The sequence below is a fragment of the Brassica napus genome, chromosome C2 (genome assembly GCF_020379485.1).
Source record: "Brassica napus cultivar Da-Ae chromosome C2, Da-Ae, whole genome shotgun sequence".
NCBI lineage: Eukaryota > Viridiplantae > Streptophyta > Magnoliopsida > Brassicales > Brassicaceae > Brassica > Brassica napus.
The window spans coordinates 8737133-8762476 of NC_063445.1; the positions used below are offsets into that span (position 1 = coordinate 8737133).

General features: G+C 38.2%; 2 protein-coding genes and 1 non-coding gene across 3 annotated transcripts; all 3 read right to left on the reverse strand.

Annotated features, from left to right (window-relative positions):
- Nucleotides 1-310: 310 nt before the first annotated feature.
- LOC111203023 (F-box/FBD/LRR-repeat protein At5g56420-like) lies at nt 311-18905 on the reverse strand. Its single transcript, XM_048748687.1, has 2 exons — nt 18054-18905; nt 311-691 (listed from the first exon to the last, which is right to left on the reverse strand). Exons 1-2 carry the CDS (start codon nt 18903-18905, stop codon nt 311-313), a joined length of 1233 nt encoding a protein of 410 aa, XP_048604644.1.
- A 400-nt stretch (nt 18906-19305) lies between these two features.
- LOC125582630 lies at nt 19306-19500 on the reverse strand. The gene has a single exon (XR_007320087.1). It is a non-coding gene; the product is annotated as a U2 spliceosomal RNA (small nuclear RNA).
- A 266-nt stretch (nt 19501-19766) lies between these two features.
- Nucleotides 19767-23471, reverse strand: LOC106429151 (inactive protein kinase SELMODRAFT_444075). Its single transcript, XM_048747130.1, has 9 exons — nt 22583-23471; nt 22276-22430; nt 22042-22136; nt 20973-21952; nt 20737-20897; nt 20585-20661; nt 20342-20489; nt 20096-20245; nt 19767-20013 (listed from the first exon to the last, which is right to left on the reverse strand). The coding sequence occupies exons 1-9, from the start codon at nt 22752-22754 to the stop codon at nt 19969-19971; spliced, it is 1983 nt and encodes a 660-aa protein (XP_048603087.1). The 5' UTR covers nt 22755-23471; the 3' UTR covers nt 19767-19968.
- Nucleotides 23472-25344: the final 1873 nt, after the last annotated feature.

Sequence of the window (25344 nt, forward strand, 5' to 3'; positions counted from 1 at the left end):
AAAAGGTCTCTCTATCTCAGTCTGATGGTATGGACTATAGACAATATACACAAGACAAAACTCAATATTCTCTTAGAACCAAAGACTCCTCTGTGTTCTTTCTGCCAACGAGGAAAAGAACTTTCAACAATAATAAAGTAAAATTAAGTTTCACAAAATAAGAACATTGCATCCTTAGACTCGCATCGAAATGTAGTTTTTGAGTGAGATTCACAACAAAGATTCTAGGAACTGTTAAGACAACCAGTAAGTCGCATTATAAGCTGACATGAAGTTGAAGCCTTAGGCACAGATTCCAACTCCTTGATCCTCAGCAGCCGTTTCTCCCCGGAACGACCACCTGAATATACAGAGATCTCAGCGGTTTGTAAAGAACGATTTCTTTCTCTTTCTCTTCCTCTGTTCCTTTGTAACATTTCCATCCAAAAGTTTTAAGATGGAAGGACAAGCATTCAGGAACCGAGCTCGGATTAGAGAACAAAGGTGGTGGATCCTTGAACTCTTCGGCTTTACACCTCGTATGCGGAGAAACAGGCCATTTTATTCTCCAATGTATCTCCTGGAGCTTGAGAACTTGTAGTTTAGGGCAATGTTTGAGCAAATGCAGAAGCAGATTACGTGACATTTTTCCGTAAGTAGATAGTTTCAGATGACGAAGCCGCTGAGAAATTGTATCCGCAAGAAGCAGAACCTGGACGCCAAAACATTACAAGGATTACCAAAAAGAGTGTTCTAAAGAGAGATACATGGCAAGTTTTAGACATAGCAAATTTGTAACATCCCTCTTTTCCTCCAAATTTTATAAAATTATTATACATAAATCTTATAACACCCAAAGTGTAAGAAGAAACATTTTATTAAAATTTACTATAAAATGTTTAGGGTCCTGTGAAAGATATGAGGGAGTTACCGTGGTAGGATATAAATGTATGGAAAGAAACTCCACAGAAGTAAGAAATCTGAGAAGCTTGTCAGTTTGAGAATAATCAACATGGAGACTAGCCTCCACCAAGTTGTGCAGATCCTCATAAAACTCGAAATTGCTACCGTTGATGTATACCTCTAAGTACTTCAAAGAAGGAGCATTTATCTTGAATCTAGACTTATTGCTAGGATAAGTGCGAACCGAAGTATAATCTTTTATCTCCAATCTCTCGAGAGAAGGGACCGATATGGTGAATAAAGAAGAGCAAGGGTGATCAAAACGGAAACCATAGCGGGGGTCAGTGGTCAGGGCCGGCTTAGGCACAAGGGCAAGGGGGACGTGGGCCCAGGGCCCAAATTTTTTTTTGCATAGTTAGTGTTAAAATGGGGCCCAATTTTGAAGAAAAAATTAAGAAAAGGGGCCCAAAAATTTTAAAATCCATAATGTATATGTAATTTTTTTTTGAATTTTTTTTTTGCCCAAAGGCCAATAATTTACTTGAGCCGGCCCTGTCAGTGGTAACGCTATCCAAGGAGAGATCGTTAAGAACAGGACAATCCGACATTAGCCTGCAGAAATCTATTTCCCCACGGAACCTCACACGTGTGAGGTGCATACTTTTCAGGGACCGGGGACTCATCTGTAAAACCATAGCCTTCGATGCTGTGGAGTTTCAGGACCACGAGTTTTCGGAACACTGTATTTCGGATGAAGAGTGTTCCCTCAGTTTGAGGGTTTGGGTTTGGAGAACTGGAGCTTTGACCTCCTAAATTTTTTTAAAAGCTACATGAGCTAATTTTAGGACGAGAGTTTGCACGTACTCAATATCAGCTTCCACAGAGATTTCCATTGTTTGGAAGTATGCTTGTATTCACTGCATTGGTTATGGGGACTAATGAGAGGATTAGTAAGAGAACTCGTCAGGTAGATGACTGATCCTATCTGAGAATTTAACATCTTGGTGGATTCCTAATTTTGCAGCTTTCATTGCCCTCCCTCCTCCCCCCTCCCATTTGTTTTTTAGACCAAAAAAATATTAACTATGTCCTAACAGATTAATCTTACATGTTTTATGTTCCATTAAGCTAATTATTTTCAAAAAGGCAATAATGCCCTTAAATTTAATTGTAGATTCGAAATTACAATTATCAAAACAATTGTAAATATTAAAATATAATAAATAATTAAAGTAAAAGGAAACATTAAAAATCCTCAAATAAAAAAAAAAACTAAACCTACTGTCCCACGATTTTCTTTTTCTGAAAAATTAATTTTTCGAAACTGATTATTCTTATCTGTAGAATACAATAAATCTGTAGAACTCGGTTTCTATAGGTTTTTATATTTATAGTAATGTGTAGATTTGATTTCTACAAGTTTTAGATTTACAGTAAATCTGTATAACTCATTTTCTACAAGTTTTTAGATTTATATTAATATGTAGATTTCGATTTCTACATGTTTTAGATTTATAGTAATTTGTAGATTCTGATTTCTACAGATTTTAGAGCGATAGGTTAAGCGCGGAATGTGAATTTTAAATATTTTTAAGAGTGCTATTATTTACGTAGATCACGTATTCTAAACATAGTAGATTCAATAAAAAATAGGTTTTATTTTCTACTTTGTAGAATGTCAATTCTACTTTATGTAGTATATAATTTGAAGTTATGATTTAAACATTTTTAAATCTGGAAAAAATACCACTAAGTTCTTTTTTTAACACTGAATCATTCATTGTAATATAAGTTCATGACTAAATTGGTTTTGCATGAGTGCAGAAATACATACTGCAAAAAACACCAGTAAAAAACAGAAAACAACAACTATTAGAAGCTTAGCTATGTTGATACCAGTAGGTACCATTCAAAGATAAACTGCGACCAACTTCAATCCATCCGGATTCGAGGATAATTGTTGAGGTAAAATGCAGTTGAATTGATAATCATCATATGAACTTAGGTAAAATACCACTAAGTTCATATGGCTAGTTGATAAAAAAAAAGTCCATATGGCTATTTCATCTGTAATTACTATTTTTTCAATTTTTTTTTACTTTGTAAAACTATTTATTTGATTTATTTTCGAAAATATTAAAGGACATTAGAGGCAAAAATGATACAAAATAGAAATTAGGCTAATGGAATATGTTACCACTTTTTACCTAAAAAACAATTTTTCCAAGAAGAAAAAGGTGAAACTAGTCTAGAGCCATGTTCAAAAACTCGGCCAACTCGGCCGTACTGATTTGTGGTAATCGGCAAAACAAATAGTTCATCTCAAAAAACTGTTTTTTTTTTCATTTTTCACGTAAAATATCAATGGTTACTTACTAGATCTACCATACTTTGTTAATTTTAATGAAAAGAAAGCAAGAAAACGAAAAGAAAGCAAGAAAAACGATAAAGACAGTGAAGAAAGTTTGACGGCGAGATTTTAAGATTTGCAGACATTTTCTAGGGTAGAAGATAAGGGTAGTTGTGTCATTTACTTTTCATTAATGATAAAAATCAAAAAAAGCCAATGGCTTTTACAGATGGAGGTATTGAGCCCAGGTCCCAGCTTGTGAACGGAACAGCTAGTACCACTGGACTAAACGACACTTACTGAAATTTTAACAATAATGATATATATATCTACATAATTTATAAAATTACAAAAACTAATCCCCAATTAATCGTCGATTAATCTCCAATTTTTTAGTTACTCGCTAGGCCCAAAGTGCCCGCCCGACTCACGCCTAGCGAGATTTCGAACATGGGTCTAGAGATTGGAATGAGCAAGATCGTCAGTTAAAAAGGAGAAATAAAAACCCTACTTGGTGACGCAGATCATAAACCTTAATAAATTGCTTTTATTTTTTAATGTATCTAAAATGTGGGCTCGAAAGCCTGGACTCTAAAAGTTATAATTTTACATCGTAAAATAATTGGGAAATAATGCGAAAAATAACCACAACGAATATTTAACTTGCCAATTACTACCTCACTGATCTTAAAATACACCCATTTTCGAAATAGTATTTCACCATATTTTTGAAATAGTATTTCACAATGTTCTAAAAATCGGTCTAAGCGCATATGCAGAAAATCGGCACTTCCTAGGCGACAAACCAGTTATAGCCGAAATTATTTTCTTAAAATCTGATTTATGTAATTCAAAGCATGGCAAAGTGGATTATAATTGTTTTTGGCTTCCTACTCAGTCACGAGATACAAAGCAATGAGAAAAATAAGCTATCACAACTTCTGATATAATTTCACGTTCAAACTTAATTGGACAGTTTTCAACACTTTGGTAAGATTAGTTCTCATCCCATTGTAAGCTCGCATGCTCTTAAACTTCTGGTTGCAATTTCCACTTCCTCAAATATCTGATGTTTGCGTACGAAGCTGACTGAGGAAGGATAGATAGTTGCACTCACTAACTGCCTCGCATTGTTCAAAATATAAACCGCCACTTCTTTCTCAACTTTTGTGCCTTCATAGTCACTCCACTCAAAAGTTTTGAGATGTAACAACATACATTCAGGAACATGCCTTGGTTGCATCCAACGAACATTACGATCCACAAGAATCCAATGCTCCTGCGATCAATAAATTTCACTATTAAACTAGAGAAACCAAACATGATTTTTTTTTGTCACAGAGAAACCAAACATGATTGATTTGAGAAATTGGGGGTTAGAGAATAATTAATGTACAAGGACAAGCTTGAGGGCTTGTAGTTTAGGAAAATGTTGGAGCACACTCACAAGCATATCCGTCCAGCTATCTATACATGAACGTAGCTAACAAAACTGTACCACGAGGATACTGAGCATGTACATAATAATATAAGCAAAGGAAACAATGTATTAAAAAAACAATTTATTAAAAACTAGCTAATGATATAAAAGCTAGTAAGTGTTGAAACAATAAAGCCAATGGGCCTTATTAAAATGTGAATAACAAATGATATGCGTCTGAGCCCATCAGAAATGTTGAATAAATGAAATGGTGAAGTGGGGAAAGTCCCACATCAGCCAGGAGAACAAAGTTTGAGCTGTTTATATATGATCTCATGATATCATTGGTTAAACAGCTTGAAAGAGGAGAAGGCTCCCCAAGCGCGCGCCGCCGCCGCCGTCCGGCCAGCTCGGCTTGGGCTTGGGCGGAGGGCGGAGGGCCTCTGGCCCGATAAGAATTATTCTTTTTGGACCAAATTAAGCTCAATATTTTGCCATTTGTTTCGGGAAAAAACAGCATACAATTTTATTTCAAAACGACAAGTAGTTTGTCTAGAAAATAAAACGCCATGCATGTTATCCTCTCGAAAGTTTTAAAACGAGATAAGAGAGAGTCTTGAGGAAGAAGTTTTGGAACTCAACTTCCCTCGATCTCCGGGAGATTCTCGCCCACGTGCAGCAGCTGTTGCGGGAAGTGGGTCGTCTCTGTCTCTTTTCAATATCGCCTCTCATCTCCATTCATTTGGGAACTTTTTCACTGCAAAATACCAGCAAAAACACTCCTACGCGTAAGTCTACAGAGTGTTTCGTAGATTATTAGTTCGTAGAGCTTCTTCACGAGTGTCGCGTGATAACCTTACATGGTTTTATCATGGGACTCATATTCGTACAGATTTGTCGCACTAACGGAGCGAATATTAAGAGTTAAGGAAAGAGATTCGTCTCGACTCCATGGTTTCGTTTCCATTTCGGTTTGAATCGTCTATTTTTTCCTTAACATCGTATTTATATTATCGTTTGGGTCGAACCGGTTTTACGGCTTCTACAATCTTAACTCTTAATCCGCTTTCTATCTAAAGCGTTTTATCGGTTTGAAGAACGATCTATAAAAACGGGTCTTCGAAACATGTTTGTGATTTGCTTTCTAGCACTTCCGCGAAACGTTTGTAATTTTCTGATAAACGGTTTGCGTTTTGCTTTGTAGCACTACCGCAAAATTTTTATTCATATACGATTCATTCAAACCAGTTATGGTTTCATCCAAACGATGTTTGCGATTTGCGATGTGCTTATCTGCGAAACGTTTATATGTTCTTTTGAAAATGAGATTGCGATTTTCTTTATAGCTCTTCTGCGAAACGTTTCCTATTTATCTCATAACGCTTTGCGGATTGCTTTCTAGCATTATCGCGAACGTTTTTTGATACACTATCAAAACGAATCGTTTCCATAACCGCTTCCTTAAGCGAGTTTATGAAACATTCTAAGTCTATAAAAATGGTTTCTGCGAACGCTTTAAGCGAGTTTGCAAAACATTTTCTCAAAACTTACATCGATATGATTTTGTTCAAACACCAAAAATGAACATTGATTTTAGACTATTATTTTCTTTAAAATAATATGTTATTTGTCGAATGGAGTACTAATCCGTTTTTCATGTTTTCTCTACAGAAAAATGACAAACGATAACAACACCTCCATTGACACCACGGATGTCATTCAGACTCCACTCAACGCTGCAGTAACTGATGCAACTGGCGTGACAACCGCTGCGACAAACATCACAGCATCAACCGCTGCAGCAACAACGAGCACTATCCTCCCTGCGGGAAATGCTGCTGATGAAACCACTCGCCGTAGCCTATTCGGTGCTGGTCTTTATCAGACGGGTTCAGTATCAGCATCTGCAAGTGCTCCGGTGGCAGTTCAAACTCCTCCGGCTGTACCTAGCTTGTTCACTCAAGGACTGATGCCAGACAAGTTTGATGGCAAAGGCTTCAAAACGTGGCTGAAGAAGATGATGTTCTTTCTGACAACGAAGAAACTGGATAAGTTCATCCAGGAGGACAAGCCCCTGATTCCGTACGGGATTGATGATGTTCACAGTATTGCAACTGTTGACATATGGGTGCATTCCGACTTCATCTGCAATGGTTACATTTTGGGTCGTCTCATTGACCCAATATACCGTGTCTACTGTGAGATCCCCACGGTGAAAGAACTATGGAGATCACTGGACAAGAAGTACAGAGGTGAGGACACTGGCTGCCAGAAGTATGTGGTCTCAAAGTTCCACGACTTCAAGATGGTGGATTCAAAACCCATCATGGATCAGGTGGAAGCGCTTCAGCTCATTTGCCATGAAATCGCTGCTGAAGGAATGTCCATCTGTGAGACATTCACAACTCTCAGCTTCATTGAAAAGCTTCCTCCAAGCTATGCCGATTTCAAGAACTACTTGAAGCACAAGAAGAAGAAGATGGGGCTCGAGGAGCTCATCATGAGGCTTCAGATGGAATCCAGAAACCGAATTGCTGACAAGGTCACTGCTAAGGAGCACAGTGTCAACATGGCTGACCACAAAGGCAAAGGAAAGGCACACGCCCATTCTCCTGTCAAGCCTTCCAAAACTGTTGCAGCCCTGAAGGCTTCTGGAAAAAATTTCAAGAACAAAGGCATTGAAATCAATGCGAATGCGAATGTGGAGAAGTTCAGGGGAAAATGTCACTACTGCCACAAAGTGGGGCACAAGACTGTTGAGTGTCGCAAAAAGATCAAGGATGAGAAGGCTCAGACAAATCTCACTGAGGAGGATCTCGTTGCTGTGGTGACTGAAGCCAACATGGTTGAAAGCAACAACCCCAAGGAATGGTGGTATGACACTGGTGCAACCACCCACATTTGTACCGATAGGGCGATGTTCAGCACCTATGAGAAAAGCAAGACTCAGGAGAATCTCAAGATGGGAAACACCTCAGTCTCCAAGATTGAAGGACGCGGCAATGTGATTTTGAAGATGACATATGGACGTGAGGTCACTTTGACAAATGTGAAGCATGTGCCTGACATGAGGAAGAACCTGGTCTCGGGAACCTTGCTCAGAAAGAATGGATTCGCCACAAGTTTTGAGGCGGACAAGCTCGTGATTAAGAAGAATGGGATGTATTTGGGAAGAGGGTATGTTAAGGGTGGACTTGTCAAGTTGAATGTAATGACAGTCCTTCCAAAAGTTGTAGCTCCAAAAGTTTCAATGAATAAGAAAGATGCAGTTGCTTATTTGGTTGAGTCTTTTAATATATGGCATGAAAGATTAGACCATGTAAACTACAAATCTATACAAAGATTAATGAATTTAAATCTAATTCCTAAATGCAAAACAAGTAAACAAAAATGTGAAGTATGCGTACAGGCTAAGCTCACAAAAACGCCATCACCTCGTGTTGAAAGAACTAATAAACCTCTAGATTTAATTCACACCGATTTATGTGATTTAAAATACATACAAACTAGAGGTGGAAAAAGTACTTTGTGACATTCATAGATGACTGCACAAAATATTGTTATGTATATTTAAACTCGAGGTCGAAAATCAGCTTAAAACAACTATTAAAATAGTTAGAAGCAACAGAGGAGGCGAGTATGATGGTCCATTCAATGCATTCTGTAAAGAACATGGAATAATCCATCAAACTACAGTTCCTTACTCACCAGAATCAAATGGAGTTGCAGAACGCAAAAATCGAACTCTAAAAGAGATGATGAATGCAATGTTGCAGGAATCTGGGTTACCCCAGAACATGTGGGGGGGAAGCGTTGCTTACCACTAATTATATCCTCAACAAAATTTCACACAAAGTAACTGGCAAAACACCATATGAATTATGGAAAGGTAATTTACCTTCGTATAAATACCTCAAAGTGTGGGGGTGCTTGGCAAAAGTTGCGGTACCGCCACAAAAAAAGGTCACTATTGGACCTAAAACAGTGGATTGCATCTTCATCAGATATGCACATAATAGTAATGCTTATCGATTTCTGGTACATAAATCTGAAATATCATACCTTCATGAAAAAACAGTCATGGAATCAAGAAATGCATCTTTTTTCGAAAATATTTTTCCATATAAGGAAAAACAAGGTTCAAAACGAACTCGAGAAGAAAGAGACAATGACAAGAACTCAGAAACTGAGACAAACGTCGAGATTTCTATAAATGATATTTCATAAAATGGAGAAAAAGATGAACCTCGAAGGAGCAAAAGAGTTCGAAAAGAAAAATCTTTTGAAGAAGATTTCCTAATGGCATTTTTGAAGAAGATTTCCTAATCGCAGCCTTAAGAGACTTAGAAATCCATCAAATGGATGTAAAAACTGCTTTTCTAAATGGTGATTTAGATGAGGAAATTTACATGAAACAACCTGAAGATTTTATCATTCCCGGACAGGAAGACAAAGTATGTCGACTTGTAAAGTCACTTTATGGGCTGAAACAAGCTCCTAAACAATGGCACGAAAAATTTGACAATACAATGATGTCAAATGGTTTCAAAATAAATGAATGTGACAAATGCATATACTACAAAACAAGCAAAAATGCGTATATTTTGCTATGTCTATATGTAGATGATATGCTCATTATTGGAAGCAATAAAGACATTATCAATCAAACAAAGAACATGCTCAAAGGGACATTTGAGATGAAAGACTTGGGATTAGTATATGTAATTCTCGGGGTTAAAGTCATAAGAAATTTAAACGGAATTATCTTAACCCAATCTCATCATGCTCAAACAATATTAGAGAGATTTAAAAGTTACTCTAATAGTACGGCAAAAACTCCGTTAGATCCCCAAATGCACTTGACAAAGAATTCAGGTGAAGCGGTTTCACAAAACGAGTATGCACGTGTGATCAAAAGTACCTTGTACTTGACAAATTGTACTAGACCAGATCTGGCGCATACAGTAAACGTACTTAGTCGATATACAAGTAATCCAGGTCATACACACTGGAAAGCTATAACGAGGGTACTCAATTACTTGCGCTACACCAAAGATTTTGGGCTTCACTATGGTAAAGAACCAGCAGTTTTAGAGGGATACAGTGATGCTAACTGGATATCAGATTCGAAAAACTCAAAATCCACAAGTGGATATGTCTTTACACTAGGAGGAGCAACAATATCATGAAAATCTACCAAACAAACAGTGTTAGCCAGATCAACCATGGAGCCTGAGTTCATAGCCTTAGACAAAGCAGCAGAAGAAGCTGAATGACTTAGAAATTTTTTGGAAGATATTCCTATGTGGGAGAAACCTGTGCCAGCTATACGCATACATTGTGATAGTCAATCAGCTATAGCTCGGGCTGAGAATAATCTCTACAATGGTAAATCTCGTCACATCAAAAGACGACATAAAACCATTAGACAACTTATCTCAACTGGTGTAATCACAATAGATTACATCAAATCGGCTGACAGCCTAGCGGATCCATTTACTAAAGGTTTGTCACGAGATGTTGTTGCTAAATCATCAAAAGGAATGGGTTTAAAGCCTATAACGAATGAGGATGCTTGATTGCAACCCTACCTATCATGACTGGAGATCCCAAGACGTAGGTTCAAAGGGAAAACAAAATCAAGCAGAATCTAACCAAAGCACTTGAGACAAAGTAGTCTCTTCCCAGCTCCTAAGATGACAAAAGTGCTAACAAATGTGTGAAGGATAAGCATAAGCTTTTAATGATTCCATAGCTTCTAAGCGGAGTATTACTCAATACTTTTCATGGTCAATCACCTAATGAGTGTGAAATGGGGCCGTTTCTAGGAGAATGAATGCAAGGCTATATTCTCTAAGTTCACTCATGAAAACCAGGAATAGTTCAGGGCCACAATGAACACAATAGAGAACTAAGTTCTACGAGAAAATGAAGCTGTGTTATGCATGTTGTCTCGGTTTACATAAAACACCGGTTGGTTCAAGACATCATGTTCACCTTCTGGTAAAGTAAACCCGACAGATATTAACTACGAGTGGTTCAAGGCTTAAAAATGCCACCAACTCAAACACAATGATTTTTCGCAAACACTCTCGATAAGTCTGTCTAGTCTAGTCAGGATTAGAATAAGTATAGTTTTTTTTCTTTAGAGTCTATCGAGTCTGCATTTAGTCTGCATATGTTTAGAAGAGTAATTTCTATTCATATGGGGGATTGTTTGAACAATAAAGCTAATGAGCCTTATTAAAATGTGAATAACAAATGATATGGGTCTGAGCCCATCAGAAATGTTGAATAAATGAAATGGTGAAGTGGAGAAAGTCCCACATCGGCCAGGAGAACAAAGTATGAGCTGTTTATATATGATCTCATGAAATGATGGGTTAAACAGCTTGAGAGAGGAGAAGGCTCCCCGCGCGCGCGCCGCCGCCGCCGTCCGGCCGGCTCGGCTTGGGCTTGGGCTTGGGTGGAGGGCCTCTGGCCCGATAAGAATTATTCTTTTTGGACCAAATTAAACTCAACGTTTTTCCATTTATTTTGGGAAAAAACAGCATACAATTTTATTTTAAAACGACAAGTAGTTTGTCTAGAAAATAAAAACGCCATGCATGTTATCCTCTCGAAAATTTTAAAACGAGATAAGAGAGAGTCTTGAGGAAGAAGTTTCGGAACTCAACTTTCCTCGATCTTCGCGAGATTATCGCCCACGTGCAGCAGCTGTTGCCGGAAGTGGGTCGTCTCCGTCTCTTTTAAATATCGCCTCTCATCTCCATTCATTTGGGAACTTTTTCACTGCAAAATACCAGCAAAAACTCCTACGCGTAAGTCTAGAGAGTGTTTCGTAGATTATTAGTTCGTAGAGGTTCTTCACGAGTGCCGCGTGATAACCTTACTTGGTTTTATCCTGGGACTCCTATTCATACAGATCCGTCGCACAAACGGAGCGAATATTAAGAGTTAAGGAAAGAGATTTGTCTCGACTCCATGGTTCGTTTCCATTTCGGTTTGAATCGTCTATTTTTTCCTTAACATCGTATTTATATTATCGTTTTTGTTGAACCGGTTTTACGGCTTCTACAATCTTAACTCTTAATCCGCTTTCTATCTAAAGTGTTTTATCGGTTTGAAGAACGATCTATAAAAATGGGTCTTCGAAACGTGTTTGCGATTTACTTTCTAGCACTTCCGCGAAACGTTTGTAATTTTCTGATAAACGGTTTGCGTTTTGCTTTGTAGCACTACCGCAAAATGTTTATTCATATACGATTCATTCAAACCAGTTATGGTTTCATTCAAACGATGTTTGCGATTTGCGATGTGCTTATCCGCGAAACGTTTATATGTTCTTTTGAAAACGAGATTGCGATTTGCTTTATAGCTCTTCCGTGAAACGTTTCCTATTTATCTCATAACACTTTGCGGATTGCTTTCTAGCTTTATCGTGAACGTTTTTTGATACACTATCAAAACGAATCGTTTCCATAACCGCTTCCTTAAGCGAGTTTATGAAACATTCTAAGTCTATAAAAATGGTTTCTGCGAACACTTTAAGCGAGTTTGCAAAACGTTTTCTCAAGACTTATATCGATATGATTTGGTTCAAACACCAAAAATAAACATCGATTTTAGACTATTATTTTCTTTAAAATAATATGTTATTTGTTGAATGGAGTACTAATCCGTTTTTTCATGTTTTCTCTACAGAAAAATGACAAATGATAACAACACCCCCATTGACACCACGGATGTCATTCAGACTCCACTCAACGCTGCAGTAACTGATGCAACTGGCGTGACAACTGCTGCGACAAACATCACAGCATCAACCGCTGCAGCAACAACGAGCACTATCCTCCCTGCGGGAAATGCTGCTGATGAAACCACTCGCCGTAGCCTATTCGGTGCTGGTCTTTATCAGACGGGTTCAGTATCAGCATCTGCAAGTGCTCCGGTGGCAGTTCAAACTCCTCAGGCTGTACCTAGCTTGTTCACTCAAGGACTGATGCCAGACAAGTTTGATGGCAAAGAATTCAAAACCTGGCAGAAGAAGATGATGTTCTTTCTGACAACAATGAAACTGGATAAGTTCATCCAGGAGGACAAGCCCCTGATTCCGTACGGGATTGATAATGTTCACAGTCTTGCAACTGTTTACATATGGGTGCATTCTGACTTCATCTGCAAAGGTTACATTTTGGGTCGTCTCATTGACCCATTGTACCGTGTCCACTGTGAGATCCCCACGGCGAAAGAACTATGGAGATCACTGGACAAGAAGTACAGAGGTGAGGACGCTGGCTGAAGTATGTGGTCTCAAAGTTCCACGACTTCAAGATGGTGGATTCAAAACCCATCATGGATCAGGTGGAAGCGCTTCAGCTCATTTTCCATGAAATCCCTGCTGAAGGAATGTCCATCTGTGAGACATTCACAACTCTCAGCTTCATTGAAAAGCTTCCTCCAAGCTATGCCGATTTCAAGAACTACTTGAAGCACAAGAAGAAGAAGATGGGGCTCGAGGAGCTCATCATGAGGCTTCAGATGGAATCCAGAAACCGATTTGCTGACAAGGTCACTGCTAAGAAGCACAGTGTCAACATGGCTGAGCACAAAGGCAAAGGAAAGGCAAACGCCCATTCTCCTATCAAGCCTTCCAAAACTGCTGCAGCCCTGAAGGCTTCTGGAAAAAATTTTAAGAACAAAGGCATTGAAATCAATGCGAATGCGAATATGGAGAAGTTCAGGGGAAAATGTCACTACTGCCACAAAGTGGGGCACAAGACTGTTGAGTGTCGCAAAAATATCAAGGATGAGAAGGCTCAGGCAAATCTCACTGAGGAGGATCTCGTTGATGTGGTGACTGAAGCCAACATGGTTAAAAGCAACAACCCCAAGGAATGGTGGTATGACACTGGTGCAACCACCCACATTTGCACCGATAGGGCGATGTTCAGCACCTATGAGAAAAACAAGACTCAGGAGAAGCTCAAAATGGGAAACACTGCAGTCTCCAAGATTGAAGGACGTGGCAATGTGATTTTGAAGATGACATCTGGACGTGAGGTCACTTTGACAAATGTGAAGCATGTGCCTGACATGAGGAAGAACCTGGTCTCGGGAACCTTGCTCGGCAAGAATGGATTCTCCACAAGTTTTGAGGCGGACAAGCTCGTGATTAAGAAGAATGGGATGTATTTGGGAAGAGGGTATGTTAAGGGTGGACTTGTCAAGTTGAATGTAATGACAGTCCTTCCAAAAGTTGTAGCTCCAAAAGTTTCAATCAATAAGAAAGATGCAGTTGCTTATTTGGTTGAGTCTTTTAATATATGGCATGAAAGATTAGGCCATGTAAACTACAAATCTATACAAAGATTAATGAATTTAAATCTAATTCCTAAATGCAAAACAAGTAAACAAAAATGTGAAGTATGCGTACAGGCTAAGCTCACAAAAACGCCATCACCTCGTGTTGAAAGAACTAATAAACCTCTAGATTTAATTCACACCGATTTATGTGATTTAAAATACATACAAACTAGAGGTGGAAAAAGTACTTTGTGACATTCATAGATGACTGCACAAAATATTGTTATGTATATTTAAACTCGAGGTCGAAAATCAGCTTAAAACAACTATTAAAATAGTTAGAAGCAACAGAGGAGGCGAGTATGATGGTCCATTCAATGCATTCTGTAAAGAACATGGAATAATCCATCAAACTACAGCTCCTTACTCACCAGAATCTAATGGAGTTGCTGAACGCAAAAATCGAACTCTAAAAGAGATGATGAATGCAATGTTGCAGGAATCTGGGTTACCCCAGAACATGTGGGGGGAAGCGTTGCTTACCACTAATTATATCCTCAACAAAATTCCACACAAAGTAACTGGCAAAACACCATATGAATTATGGAAAGGTAATTTACCTTCGTATAAATACCTCAAAGTGTGGGGGTGCTTGGCAAAAGTTGCGGTACCGCCACCAAAAAGGTCACTATTGGACCTAAAACAGTGGATTGCATCTTCATCGGATATGCACATAATAGTAATGCTTATCGATTTCTGGTACATAAATCCGAAATATCAGACATTCATGAAAAAACAGTCATGGAATCAAGAAATGCATCTTTTTCGAAAATATTTTTCCATATAAGGAAAAACAAGGTTCAAAGCGAACTCGAGAAGAAAGAGACAATGACAAGAACTCAGAAACTGAGACAAACGTCGAGATTTCTATAAATGATATTTCAGAAAATGGAGAAAAAGATGAACCTCGAAGGAGCAAAAGAGCTCGGAAAGAAAAATCTTTTGGAGAAGATTTCCTAATGGCATTTTTTGTAGAAAATACTCTAAAAACTTTGGCAGAAGCCATGGCTTCACCAGAAGCTCCATTTTGGAATGAAGCTGTCAGGAGTGAATTTGATTCGATCATGCAAAATTATACTTATTACATAACAGATTTACCACCTGGCTGCAAAGCATTAGAGAATAAATGGATAATGACACGAAAACCTGGTGGAAAATACAATTCTAGGCTTGCTGTTCAAGGATTCAGACAAAAGGAAGGCCTTGACTATTTTGATACATATTCTCCAGTGATGAGAATAACATCAATAAGACTGATGATAGCAATCGCAGCCTTAAGAGACTTAGAAATCCATCAAATGGATGTAAAAACTGCTTTTCTAAATGGTGATTTAGAAGAGGAAATTTACATGAAACAACCTGAAGGTTTTGTCATTCCCGGACAGGAAGACAAAGTATGTCGACTTGTAAAGTCACTTTATGGGCTGAAACAAGCTCCTAAACAGTGGCACGAAAAATTTGACAATACAATGATGTCAAATGGTTTCAAAATAAATGAATGTGACAAATGCATATACTACAAAACAAACAAAAATGCGTATGTTTTGCTATGTCTATATGTAGATGATATGCTCATTATTGGAAGCAATAAAGACATTATCAATCAAACAAAGAACATGCTCAAAGGGACATTTGAGATGAAAGACTTGGGATTAGTAGATGTAATTCTCGGGGTTAAAGTCACAAGAAATTCAAACGGAATTATCTTAACCCAATCTCATTATGCTCAAACAATATTAGAGAGATTTAAAAATTACTCTAATAGTACGGCAAAAACTCCGTTAGATCCCCAAATGCACTTGACAAAGAATTCAGGTGAAGCGGTTTCACAAAACGAGTATGCACGTGTGATCGGAAGTCTCATGTACTTGACAAATTGTACTAAACCAGATCTGGTGCATGCAGTAAACGTACTTAGTCGATATACAAGTAATCAAGGCCATACACACTGGAAAGCTATAACGAGGGTACTCAATTACTTGCGCTACACCAAAGATTTTGGGCTTCACTATGGTAAAGAACCAGCAGTTTTAGAGGGATACAGTGATGCTAACTGGATAACAGATTCGAAAAACTCAAAATCCACAAGTGGATATGTCTTTACACTAGGAGGAACAGCAATATCATGGAAATCTACCAAACAAACAGTGTTAGCCAGATCAACCATGGAGTCTGAGTTCATAGTCTTAGACAAAGCAGCAGAAGAAGCTGAATGGCTTAGAAATTTTTTGGAAGATATTCCTATGTGGGAGAAACCTGTGCCAGCTATACGCATACATTGTGATAGTCAATCAGCTATAGCTCGGGCTGGGAATAATCTCTACAATGGTAAATCTCGTCACATCAGAAGACGACATAAAACCATTAGACAACTTATCTCAACTGGTGTAATCACAGTAGATTACATCAAATCGGCTTACAACCTAGCGGATCCATTTACTAAAGGTTTGTCACGAGATGTTGTTGCTAAATCATCAAAAGGAATGGGTTTAAAGCCTATAACGAATGAGGATGCTTGATTGCAACCCTACCTATCATGACTGGAGATCCCAAGACGTAGGTTCAAAAGGAAAACAAAATCAAGCAGAATCTAACCAAAGCACTTGAGACAAAGTAGTCTCTTCCCAGCTCCTAAGATGACAAAAGTGCTAACAAATGTGTGAAGGATAAGCATAAGCTTTTAATGATTCCATAGATTCTAAGCGGAGTATTACTCAATACTTTTCATGGTCAATCACCTAATGAGTGTGAAATGGGGCCGTTTCTAGGAGAATGAATGCAAGGCTATATTCTCTAAGTTCACTCATGAAAACCAGGAATAGTTCAGGGCCACAATGAACACAATAGAGAACTAAGTTCTATGAGAAAATGAAGCTGCGTTATGAATGTTGTCTCGGCTTACATAAAACACCGGTTGGTTCAAGACATCATGTTCACCTTCTGGTAAAGTAAACCCGACAGATATTAACTATGAGTGGTTCAACGCTTAAAAATGCCACCAACTCAAACACAGTGATTTTTCGCTAACACTCTCGATAAGTCTGTCTATTATAGTCAGGATTAGAATAAGTATAGTTTTTTTCTTTAGAGTCTATCGAGTCTGCATTTAGTCTGCATATGTTTAGAAGAGTCATTTCTATTCATGTGGGGATTGTTTGAACAATAAAGCCAATGGGCCTTATTAAAATGTGAATAACAAATTATATGGGTCTGAGCCCATCAGAAATGTTGAATAAATGAAATGGTGAAGTGGGGAAAGTCCCACATCGGGCAGGAGAACAAAGTTTGAGCTGTTTATATATGATCTCATGATATCATGGGTTAAACAGCTTGAGAGAGGAGAAGGCTCCCCACGCGCGCGCTGCCGCCGCCGTCCAGCTCGGCGTGGGCTTGGGCTTGGGCTTGGGTGGAGGGCCTCTGGCCCGATAAGAATTATTCTTTTTGGATCAAATTAAGCTCAACGTTTTGCCATTTATTTCGGGAAAAAACAGCATACAATTTTATTTAAAAACGACAAGTAGTTTGTCTAGAAAATAAAAACGTCATGCATGTTATCCTCTTGAAAGTTTTAAAACGAGATAAGAGAGAGTCTTGAGGAAGAAGTTTCGGAACTCAACTTCCCTCGATCTCCGCGAGATTATCGCCCACGTGCAGCAGCTGTTGCGGGAAGTGGGTCGTCTCCGTCTCTTTTAAATATTGTCTCTCATCTCCATTCATTTGGGAACTTTTTCACTGCAAAATACCAGCAAAAACTCCTACGCGTAAGTCTACAGAGCGTTTCGTAGACTATTAGTTCGTAGAGGTTCTTCACGAGTGCCGTGTGATAACCTTACATGGTTTTATCCTGGGACTCATATTCGTACAGATCCGTCGCACTAACGGAGCGAATATTAAGAGTTAAGGAAAGAGATTCGTCTCGACTCCATGGTTTCATTTCCATTTCGGTTCGAATCGTCTATTTTTTCCTTAACATCGTATTTATATTATCGTTTGTGTCGAACCGGTTTTACGGCTTCTACAGTAAGAACAAGTTACCTCTCCATCTAAGCATACATAAAGACGCCTGACAAAGGTAAAAGACTCCAGGACGTTGGCGTGGTAGGACATAGATTGAAGATTGGCCTCGTAGAGTTTGGGAAGATTACCGATTCGTTTAAGTTCACCAAAGTAGTCCACAATGTCCAACTGCTTCAAAGACTGGGAATGTATCACGAACAAATGATCATCAGGTGGGGACTCTCGGACCGTATTCCTAACGGATAAACTCTGTAAGGAAGGCAAGTTCACAGTGAAAGTCACCACATTGTCTCCGTGACAAGTCTCTACAACTAAATCATCGAGGATGGGACAGTTTGAAACAATCCTAGAGAAAGATCCATCGTCTGAGTACTTGACAGATAGAAGGCGCAACTTCGTGAGGGATGGAAAGCTTAACCGACAAGGAACTTCCGAAAGAATCACCCTACGGAGTTGTAAAGTCTCAAGTGTCTCGCATCTAAACAACCTACTCGGCAAGTTAACAAGACAATGATCATAACAGAAACTTATTTTCAAGTCACGCACAAAGCGATCAACTGCGATTCTAACCCATAAACCAATCTCCCGAGCGCTACATTCTGACGCGCTGTTGAGATGAAACCTTTCTAGGACAACTGCTTTGTGTAATAGCAAAGTCCCTGACACAAACTGTGACAGGCTTCTGACATGGATTTCATTAATCTCTTCATCTTCCTCCTCTGAGAAATCCTCAAAGACAAGACTTGCCACCAGTGTCCAAAGAGACAGCCATCGTTTAGACAAAATGCTCGTAGCCACGGCACATTTGGTCGGGACAAAGGACAGTATCTTAATGAGTAAATCATCTGGCAATTGACTTAACCTATCCATAACAATGCTTTGCTTTTCTTTTTTTTTTAATTTCACTTGCCAAATACTGCAACCAAAGACGAAAATATAAAGCCTTCTCTACTTGAAACACGACAGGAAGGTAGTCGTGAAAACACAAAAGGGTATGGAGCAAATAGGTGGTCGAAGGAATATGAGATTAACCCTAATTCTTCGAGGGGTTAACGACAGTGGATCATTGGATCCAACCTATCATCTTGTGGGCTTGTGAATATATTGAAAACCCTAACTCCATTATGTTGGGCCTTATTTCACCACTAAAATCACATTGGCTCGTTATAGCTCACTTGAACTAAATCACATGGAGGTGAGAATGGTATAAATCGATTACCTGAATATAAAATCTTATAAGTTAAGGGACCAAAATTTAAACTGAGACTTGGCGGGTTGAGCCGACCCTTGCAATAGTGCAACGCATAGACGACTCGTGAAAGACCAGATAGCAAGCTATCTTAATGGGCTTTCTCCTTTAAAAAATAGAGTTAATATCGTGTGGTCCGATAGACCACATATCAGATATTAAACTGATAAGAACAGATACTACACTTGATCTTAGCCAAAAGGCCGAGAAAGGTATGAGTTGCCAAGTCTCCGTGCCTCTTCTTTTATACTACTCCTCATGCCTCACATGCTTGTTTCTTTAGCGATGTGGGACTTTTAGAGATTTAAGACAAAACGTAACACTCTATCTACATTAGCGGGTTTGTAACCGACAGTAACGTTAAGCCTAAAAGCCAAATCTTTGCGAGATTTAATTAGTTTTACAGATCGAAATAAAAGAGAGAGCCAGTTTCGCAGATTTTCCATTCTAGTCTTCTTTTTTTTTTCCATTCTAGTCTTCAGTTTTCGAATAAGTTTTGCAGCAATCTTATATATAATAAATTACAAACTTCACTGATCACCTACACAAAGCTACAAACAAACTTGACTTGAATCTTTGTCTCATTAACAAACTTTTACATATAACAGAAACAATACTCATTAACAAGAAAGCTGTAAAAACTCTAAATAGTCTAGAAACTCCATGCCTTTCCCTGTGTAGCTTCTATATTGGACTCATGACAACGTCTCCTTCAAACATCCGCAACACCTTAGACAGAGAGACAAAGAAGATTAACATTCGAAAATTTTGATTAGTAAGTGTTTTTGAGGGGTGAGATATGGCAGCAAACCTGAGACATTCGTGGCCTTGAGTTAGGGTCACGGCGAATGCAGAGGTAAGCACATAACGCCATACAGTAAACTTCTTGCTCAGAGTAACAATTCATTAAACGCGGATCAAGAAGCTCTTTAATGGCTTGCTTCTGCAACAGCGGTCTTGCCTGAAAACAAAACAAAACAAACATCAATATCTCTTCCTTGTAAAGCATCAGAGCCTTTACAGACTGAAGCTTTGATGTTCATTTGGACTTTTTTACCCATTCGGTGAGACACTGTTGACCTTTAGGACGCTTAATGTCCATCGCTTTCCTTCCTGTGATAAGCTCAACTAACACAACCCCAAAAGAGTACACATCTGCTTTCTCTGTAATCTGTCCACTTTGTGTATATTCAGGTGCCAAGTACCTACAGAAAAAGAAACAGAACTTAAAGCTTCATTAACGTGTCCCACAAGTAAATCAAAAAGGTGATTATCTCAATGATTATGCCATAAACAGTACCCGAAAGTTCCAATTACTCTTGTCTCCACTCCTTTATCACCTTCTGGTTGCCATCTCGCTAGTCCAAAATCTCCAACCTATATATTTGTTATAAAGCTTCAAGCTTGGCACACACGCAAAAGAGCAGAAAAAGTTAAGATGATTATTATTACCAAAGGCTCAAAGTCATGAGTGAGGAGAATGTTATTAGGACGCATATCCCTATGAACAATGCAACCAACTCTACACTCTTCATGAAGGTATCTCAACCCACGAGCTGCTCCAACCGCAATCTTTTGCCGCGCTGACCATCCTAACGGCTCTTTCCCCAAACCTATAAAACTTTCCTTTATTAGAAACTTTTCAGAACAAGAAAAACAAGAATGTTGCTAGAAGTAGAAAGTTTTACCATAAAGATGAGAATGCAAAGAACCATTGCAGATATACTCATAAACCAGCAGTCTCTTCCCATCCTCCACACATAGTCCAATGAGCATTACAACATTCCGATGCTGTGCACAGCTCAAGACCTCAACTTCAGAGCAAAACTCTTTGTCACCTTGTGTGCTAGCAATCTTATACTGTTTCACAGCAATGATTTGACCACCTGGTAAAGTTCCTCTGTGAACCGAACCAAACCCGCCTTCAGCCAAGAAACTCCCTTTAGAGAAACCCTTTGTTGCTGTCTCAAGCTCGTCATAAGTGAACCATCTTGGAGGGTTTCCGAATTTAGGTGCCTTGTGTTGACATATGGAACACAGTGGAGGAGGTCCAGGAGCTGACTTTCTTGATAAGGAAACCACTTCCCTCACGCTTTTGTTTAAGCATGTATCGGATTTACGGACATCAGGTTCTTTCTTGGATGAACCGAGCCTTAGGACTGAAGAGAATCTTGATTTTCTTGGAGTTTCCGTATGAGGTCTTGTCAGATCATCACTGGGACTCAGGATATTAGATGTTTTCACAGGATGGGAAGATGAGGAGGCCATTGATATAGGACTCCAGTTTTCTCCATTTGAGCCAGTATCAGATTCAAAGAAACTCTTGTTTCCATCACTGACCCATGGGTTAAGGCCCTCAGAGACTTGAGAAGCAAGAAATGGTGAAGCTCTTGCATCAGAGCTAGATATAGATGAAGTCCCCATATCAGAACCTTCTTGGTCTGGACTTCTGGCTGGAGTCACAAAGGGTTCCCTCAACTTTTTTCTAGGTCTTGAGCTTCTCCGGGAGAGGATAGACTTTGTGGTTAGCCTGGAAATAGCTTCTAGATGCTCTGTATCTGCATTCTTCACCAAGTTGAGACGAATAACCTTTGGTTGTGACTTCTTGATTACAACAAGATTGCACTCAAGTTGGTCAATACAGCATTTCTTCTCATACTTCAGTCCCCTGTTTACAAATATTCAGAGTCAAAAACTAAATTACAACTCAAAAGCTATGCATTTGCATCACACATACATATATGTTATAGTCTTTACCTGTCTAGAACCACCCAGTTTGAGTTAGATTTCTTGGCCTCAGCAGCAATAACTCCATCAGGTGAAGCAAAAACAATTTTTATTCTGATATTTATCTACATAGTTAAATCAAATGAAACTCTTTATGAGTCAGATTAACCAAGGGGAGTCTTTTTTTTTTTTTTTTTTTTTTTGAAACACCAAGGGGAGTTTTGGATCTTATAAAATCTACATGAATAGCGGCGAGTCATTTACCTTATCTGCATCATAAACATTGTGTAACTGGAACATCATCTGAGAACAAGACTCATGAATATCATCTTTTTGGTCTGCATTGGTTCCAGCAAGAAATCTTCCATGGCCTAATGCACAGTTGGTGGTAAGTCTCGAGAATCCCCACATATTTTTACCTGAAAGACCATTACAAGAAGATGAAATATTTAATTCTGCCTTTTCAAACAAAAGAGACAATGTTTGTCACCACTCAGGACCAAGAAGCTGCTCAAGCAACAAGACTATGAATTAAAGACAAAGAAGAGAAGAGACAAAAAGAGATGAGTACTTGAATAATTGGAAGGAACAACAACAAGAAGCCTGATTCGATCTCCAGGTTGAACAACATGAGTCAAAGTCCATAGAAGAGCTGCTTTTGAGATTTCCTTTGAAGCTATAACAGCGACCATTACTTTCTTCCCCACTACAACACTTCTCTCTCTACAACCCTTATGCTTCATTCTCAAGACTAAGATATTCACAAACAAAGAAACTGAAAGAAACCCTAAACCTCCCCAAACTTCTTGTTCTTCGACCTTTGCAATTACACACACTTTTAGCACTTCCCACTTAATAAAAACCCTTTTTTTTTCCTGGAATGAGTAAGTAGAAGAGTCACGCAAGCCAAGATGCTTTGAGAAGTGAAGCTCAAAAATAAAATAAAAAAGTCAAGAAACTTATAAGTGTGTGAGATTCAGTGTCTCTAAAACCTATACTTTATGTAGAGAAACCCAAGAACAACAGATGCACAACACAACAGCACAAGAACCCCACACTTTCTCTTAATAGAGCCAAACTCTAAATTATATCTCTTTCACTCACACTCTCTATCTCTCTTTCAAAGCATTGGTTTGGTTTAGTTAGAACTTAGAAGACTTTAAGCTCCATGAAAATGGTGTGAGCATTGCGTTACTATAGAAAACAAGAAAACTCTATGCTCATCTTTTGCTGGTTGGTAGGCCAAAAGATATATGGACGATGTAAGTCCGATTTAGGATTTTCAACACTCTTTTCGTCTACAAGATCAGAGGAAGTTGGTAAGAGAAGAAATGAAATGCCCAAAAGGATGATTTAAAAATAAAAAATCTAAGTAAACAGGACAAATTAGAAGTATTTTGGATTCCTTCTTCATCTTTCTTTATTTTGCCACTGCAATTTTATTCCAGAAAGGACAAAAACGAATAAAGAAAGATTCACAAAGGACTCTGCTTTATTCTAATTAAAGAGAGTAAAAAGAATTCAAAGGATAATCCTTAATTCATTATCACACTTTTTTTCTTGAATTTTTAAAGATAAGACCGTTTGTTTCTTCATTGTCAAGTTATGGCCAAGTTTTCATCCTTTATGACAAAGAACATCGTAGACTCGGTTCTCGTCATTCATTCAAAAAATTATAATGAGAAAAGTAAAAGATGATTGATTATCATTATGGAGTTGAACGTTGCACTTGCATGCTTTTCATATATGTTGCTTTATATATTTCAGTGGAGAAAGTGAGAAAAGTAAGTATGGTAAAGAAAAAAAAGTATGGTAAAGATGATTTGTACTTTATTAAAACATGTTAAAGTGCTTCAATAAATCAACTCTAGTGATGTAATCGAATATATCATGTGATGTGTCATATCACTAGAAATGAATAAATATTTTGTGATTTATTTAAATTAATATATACTGATAATACTGTTACAAAAGTGAAATAATGGCAGCATGAAAGTAGACTAACCAATCAAATATTTGTTTTTTCATATGTTATAATTAAAGAAGAAGTCATTCACTTAAGTCATAATTTATTGTCACCAGGTTGATTGTAAATGAATTCGGCTATGGCGACAAGATAGAAGATTACAAGCAGACTAAACATGGTGTCTGTCTTGTGTTTTCCTCTCAAACCCTTTAGGGATCATATGATATCCACAGTTGAGTTAAGGGAACTGATCATGGATTAGTTGGAAGAAAAAAAAACTAAGCTCTGGTCATTTGCATTGGTCAACTTCTATTAAAAATTGTCACATTTAGACCTAACTAGACCATTCTGTCTTATTGTGTATATTACAAGTTAAAATGAGTTTGATTTCAGTCTTATCTATATACTATACAAAATTTATTATAAAAGCTGATCTCTGTGTTGTGTGATGTTTGTTGCTAAACTGGAACTGCATACACAGATTCTGATAGGACAGATAAAGAGTCCATGACATTTCCCGATCAATTTTATACGGGTCCTTATGAGCTTGGTGTAGTAGGAATGGGTGAAGACCAAGGTCGAGAGATTGTTCTTGCTGCATATGTAGGACAATAAGCAGGCTCTATTTGAGGACATATTCTGGAAACAAGTCTTGATCAATTAAGTATAGATGGGCCCAGGTATATATTTTCTCCTTTGGGTTATGCTAAAGAAGTATACAACTGTAATGCTACTCATGTGGTTGTTTCTATACCTCACTGTGATTATAAGATTAGAACTAAGAGCGAAGCTGAGGCAGCAGAAGCAGTGCTTTTGTGCACATATGACTACCGCTTCGAACAAAATAAATAACGGAAGCGACGCCATCTTTGATATACGATACAATACAAATTTATTATTGAAAAATGGATTACATAATATGCAGAGTCCAGTCACAAAACAGTTGTTACAATGTTACAACAACAAAACATTTTACATATACAAAAAAAATGAAGTAATGAAACAACATTATGTGTTATAAGGATGGCTTGATGAATATTCCTTCTTCCTCTTTTCCTCAAATCTCCTTAGTGTTTGTTCTATATATATATGTACAAAAGCCCTAAGATTCTCCCTCAGTAAAACTAGAACCAACGAATAAGTAGTTGCGCACGCACACACTTAAGCCGAGAGTCTGAGTTTTGATAGGCTTAAGCTTTAATCCCATGCTTTCAGGAGAGAGAAGCTCTCAGGTGAAATGCAACAAGGGGCTAAGAGGACTTCCCAGGGCTCGCTGCGAAACAAGATGGTCTATATAATCCATAACCCATAAAAAATGTTGGTTCCATAGGCCATTCTTAACTAAGCCTCTAATTTCATTAAGTTGG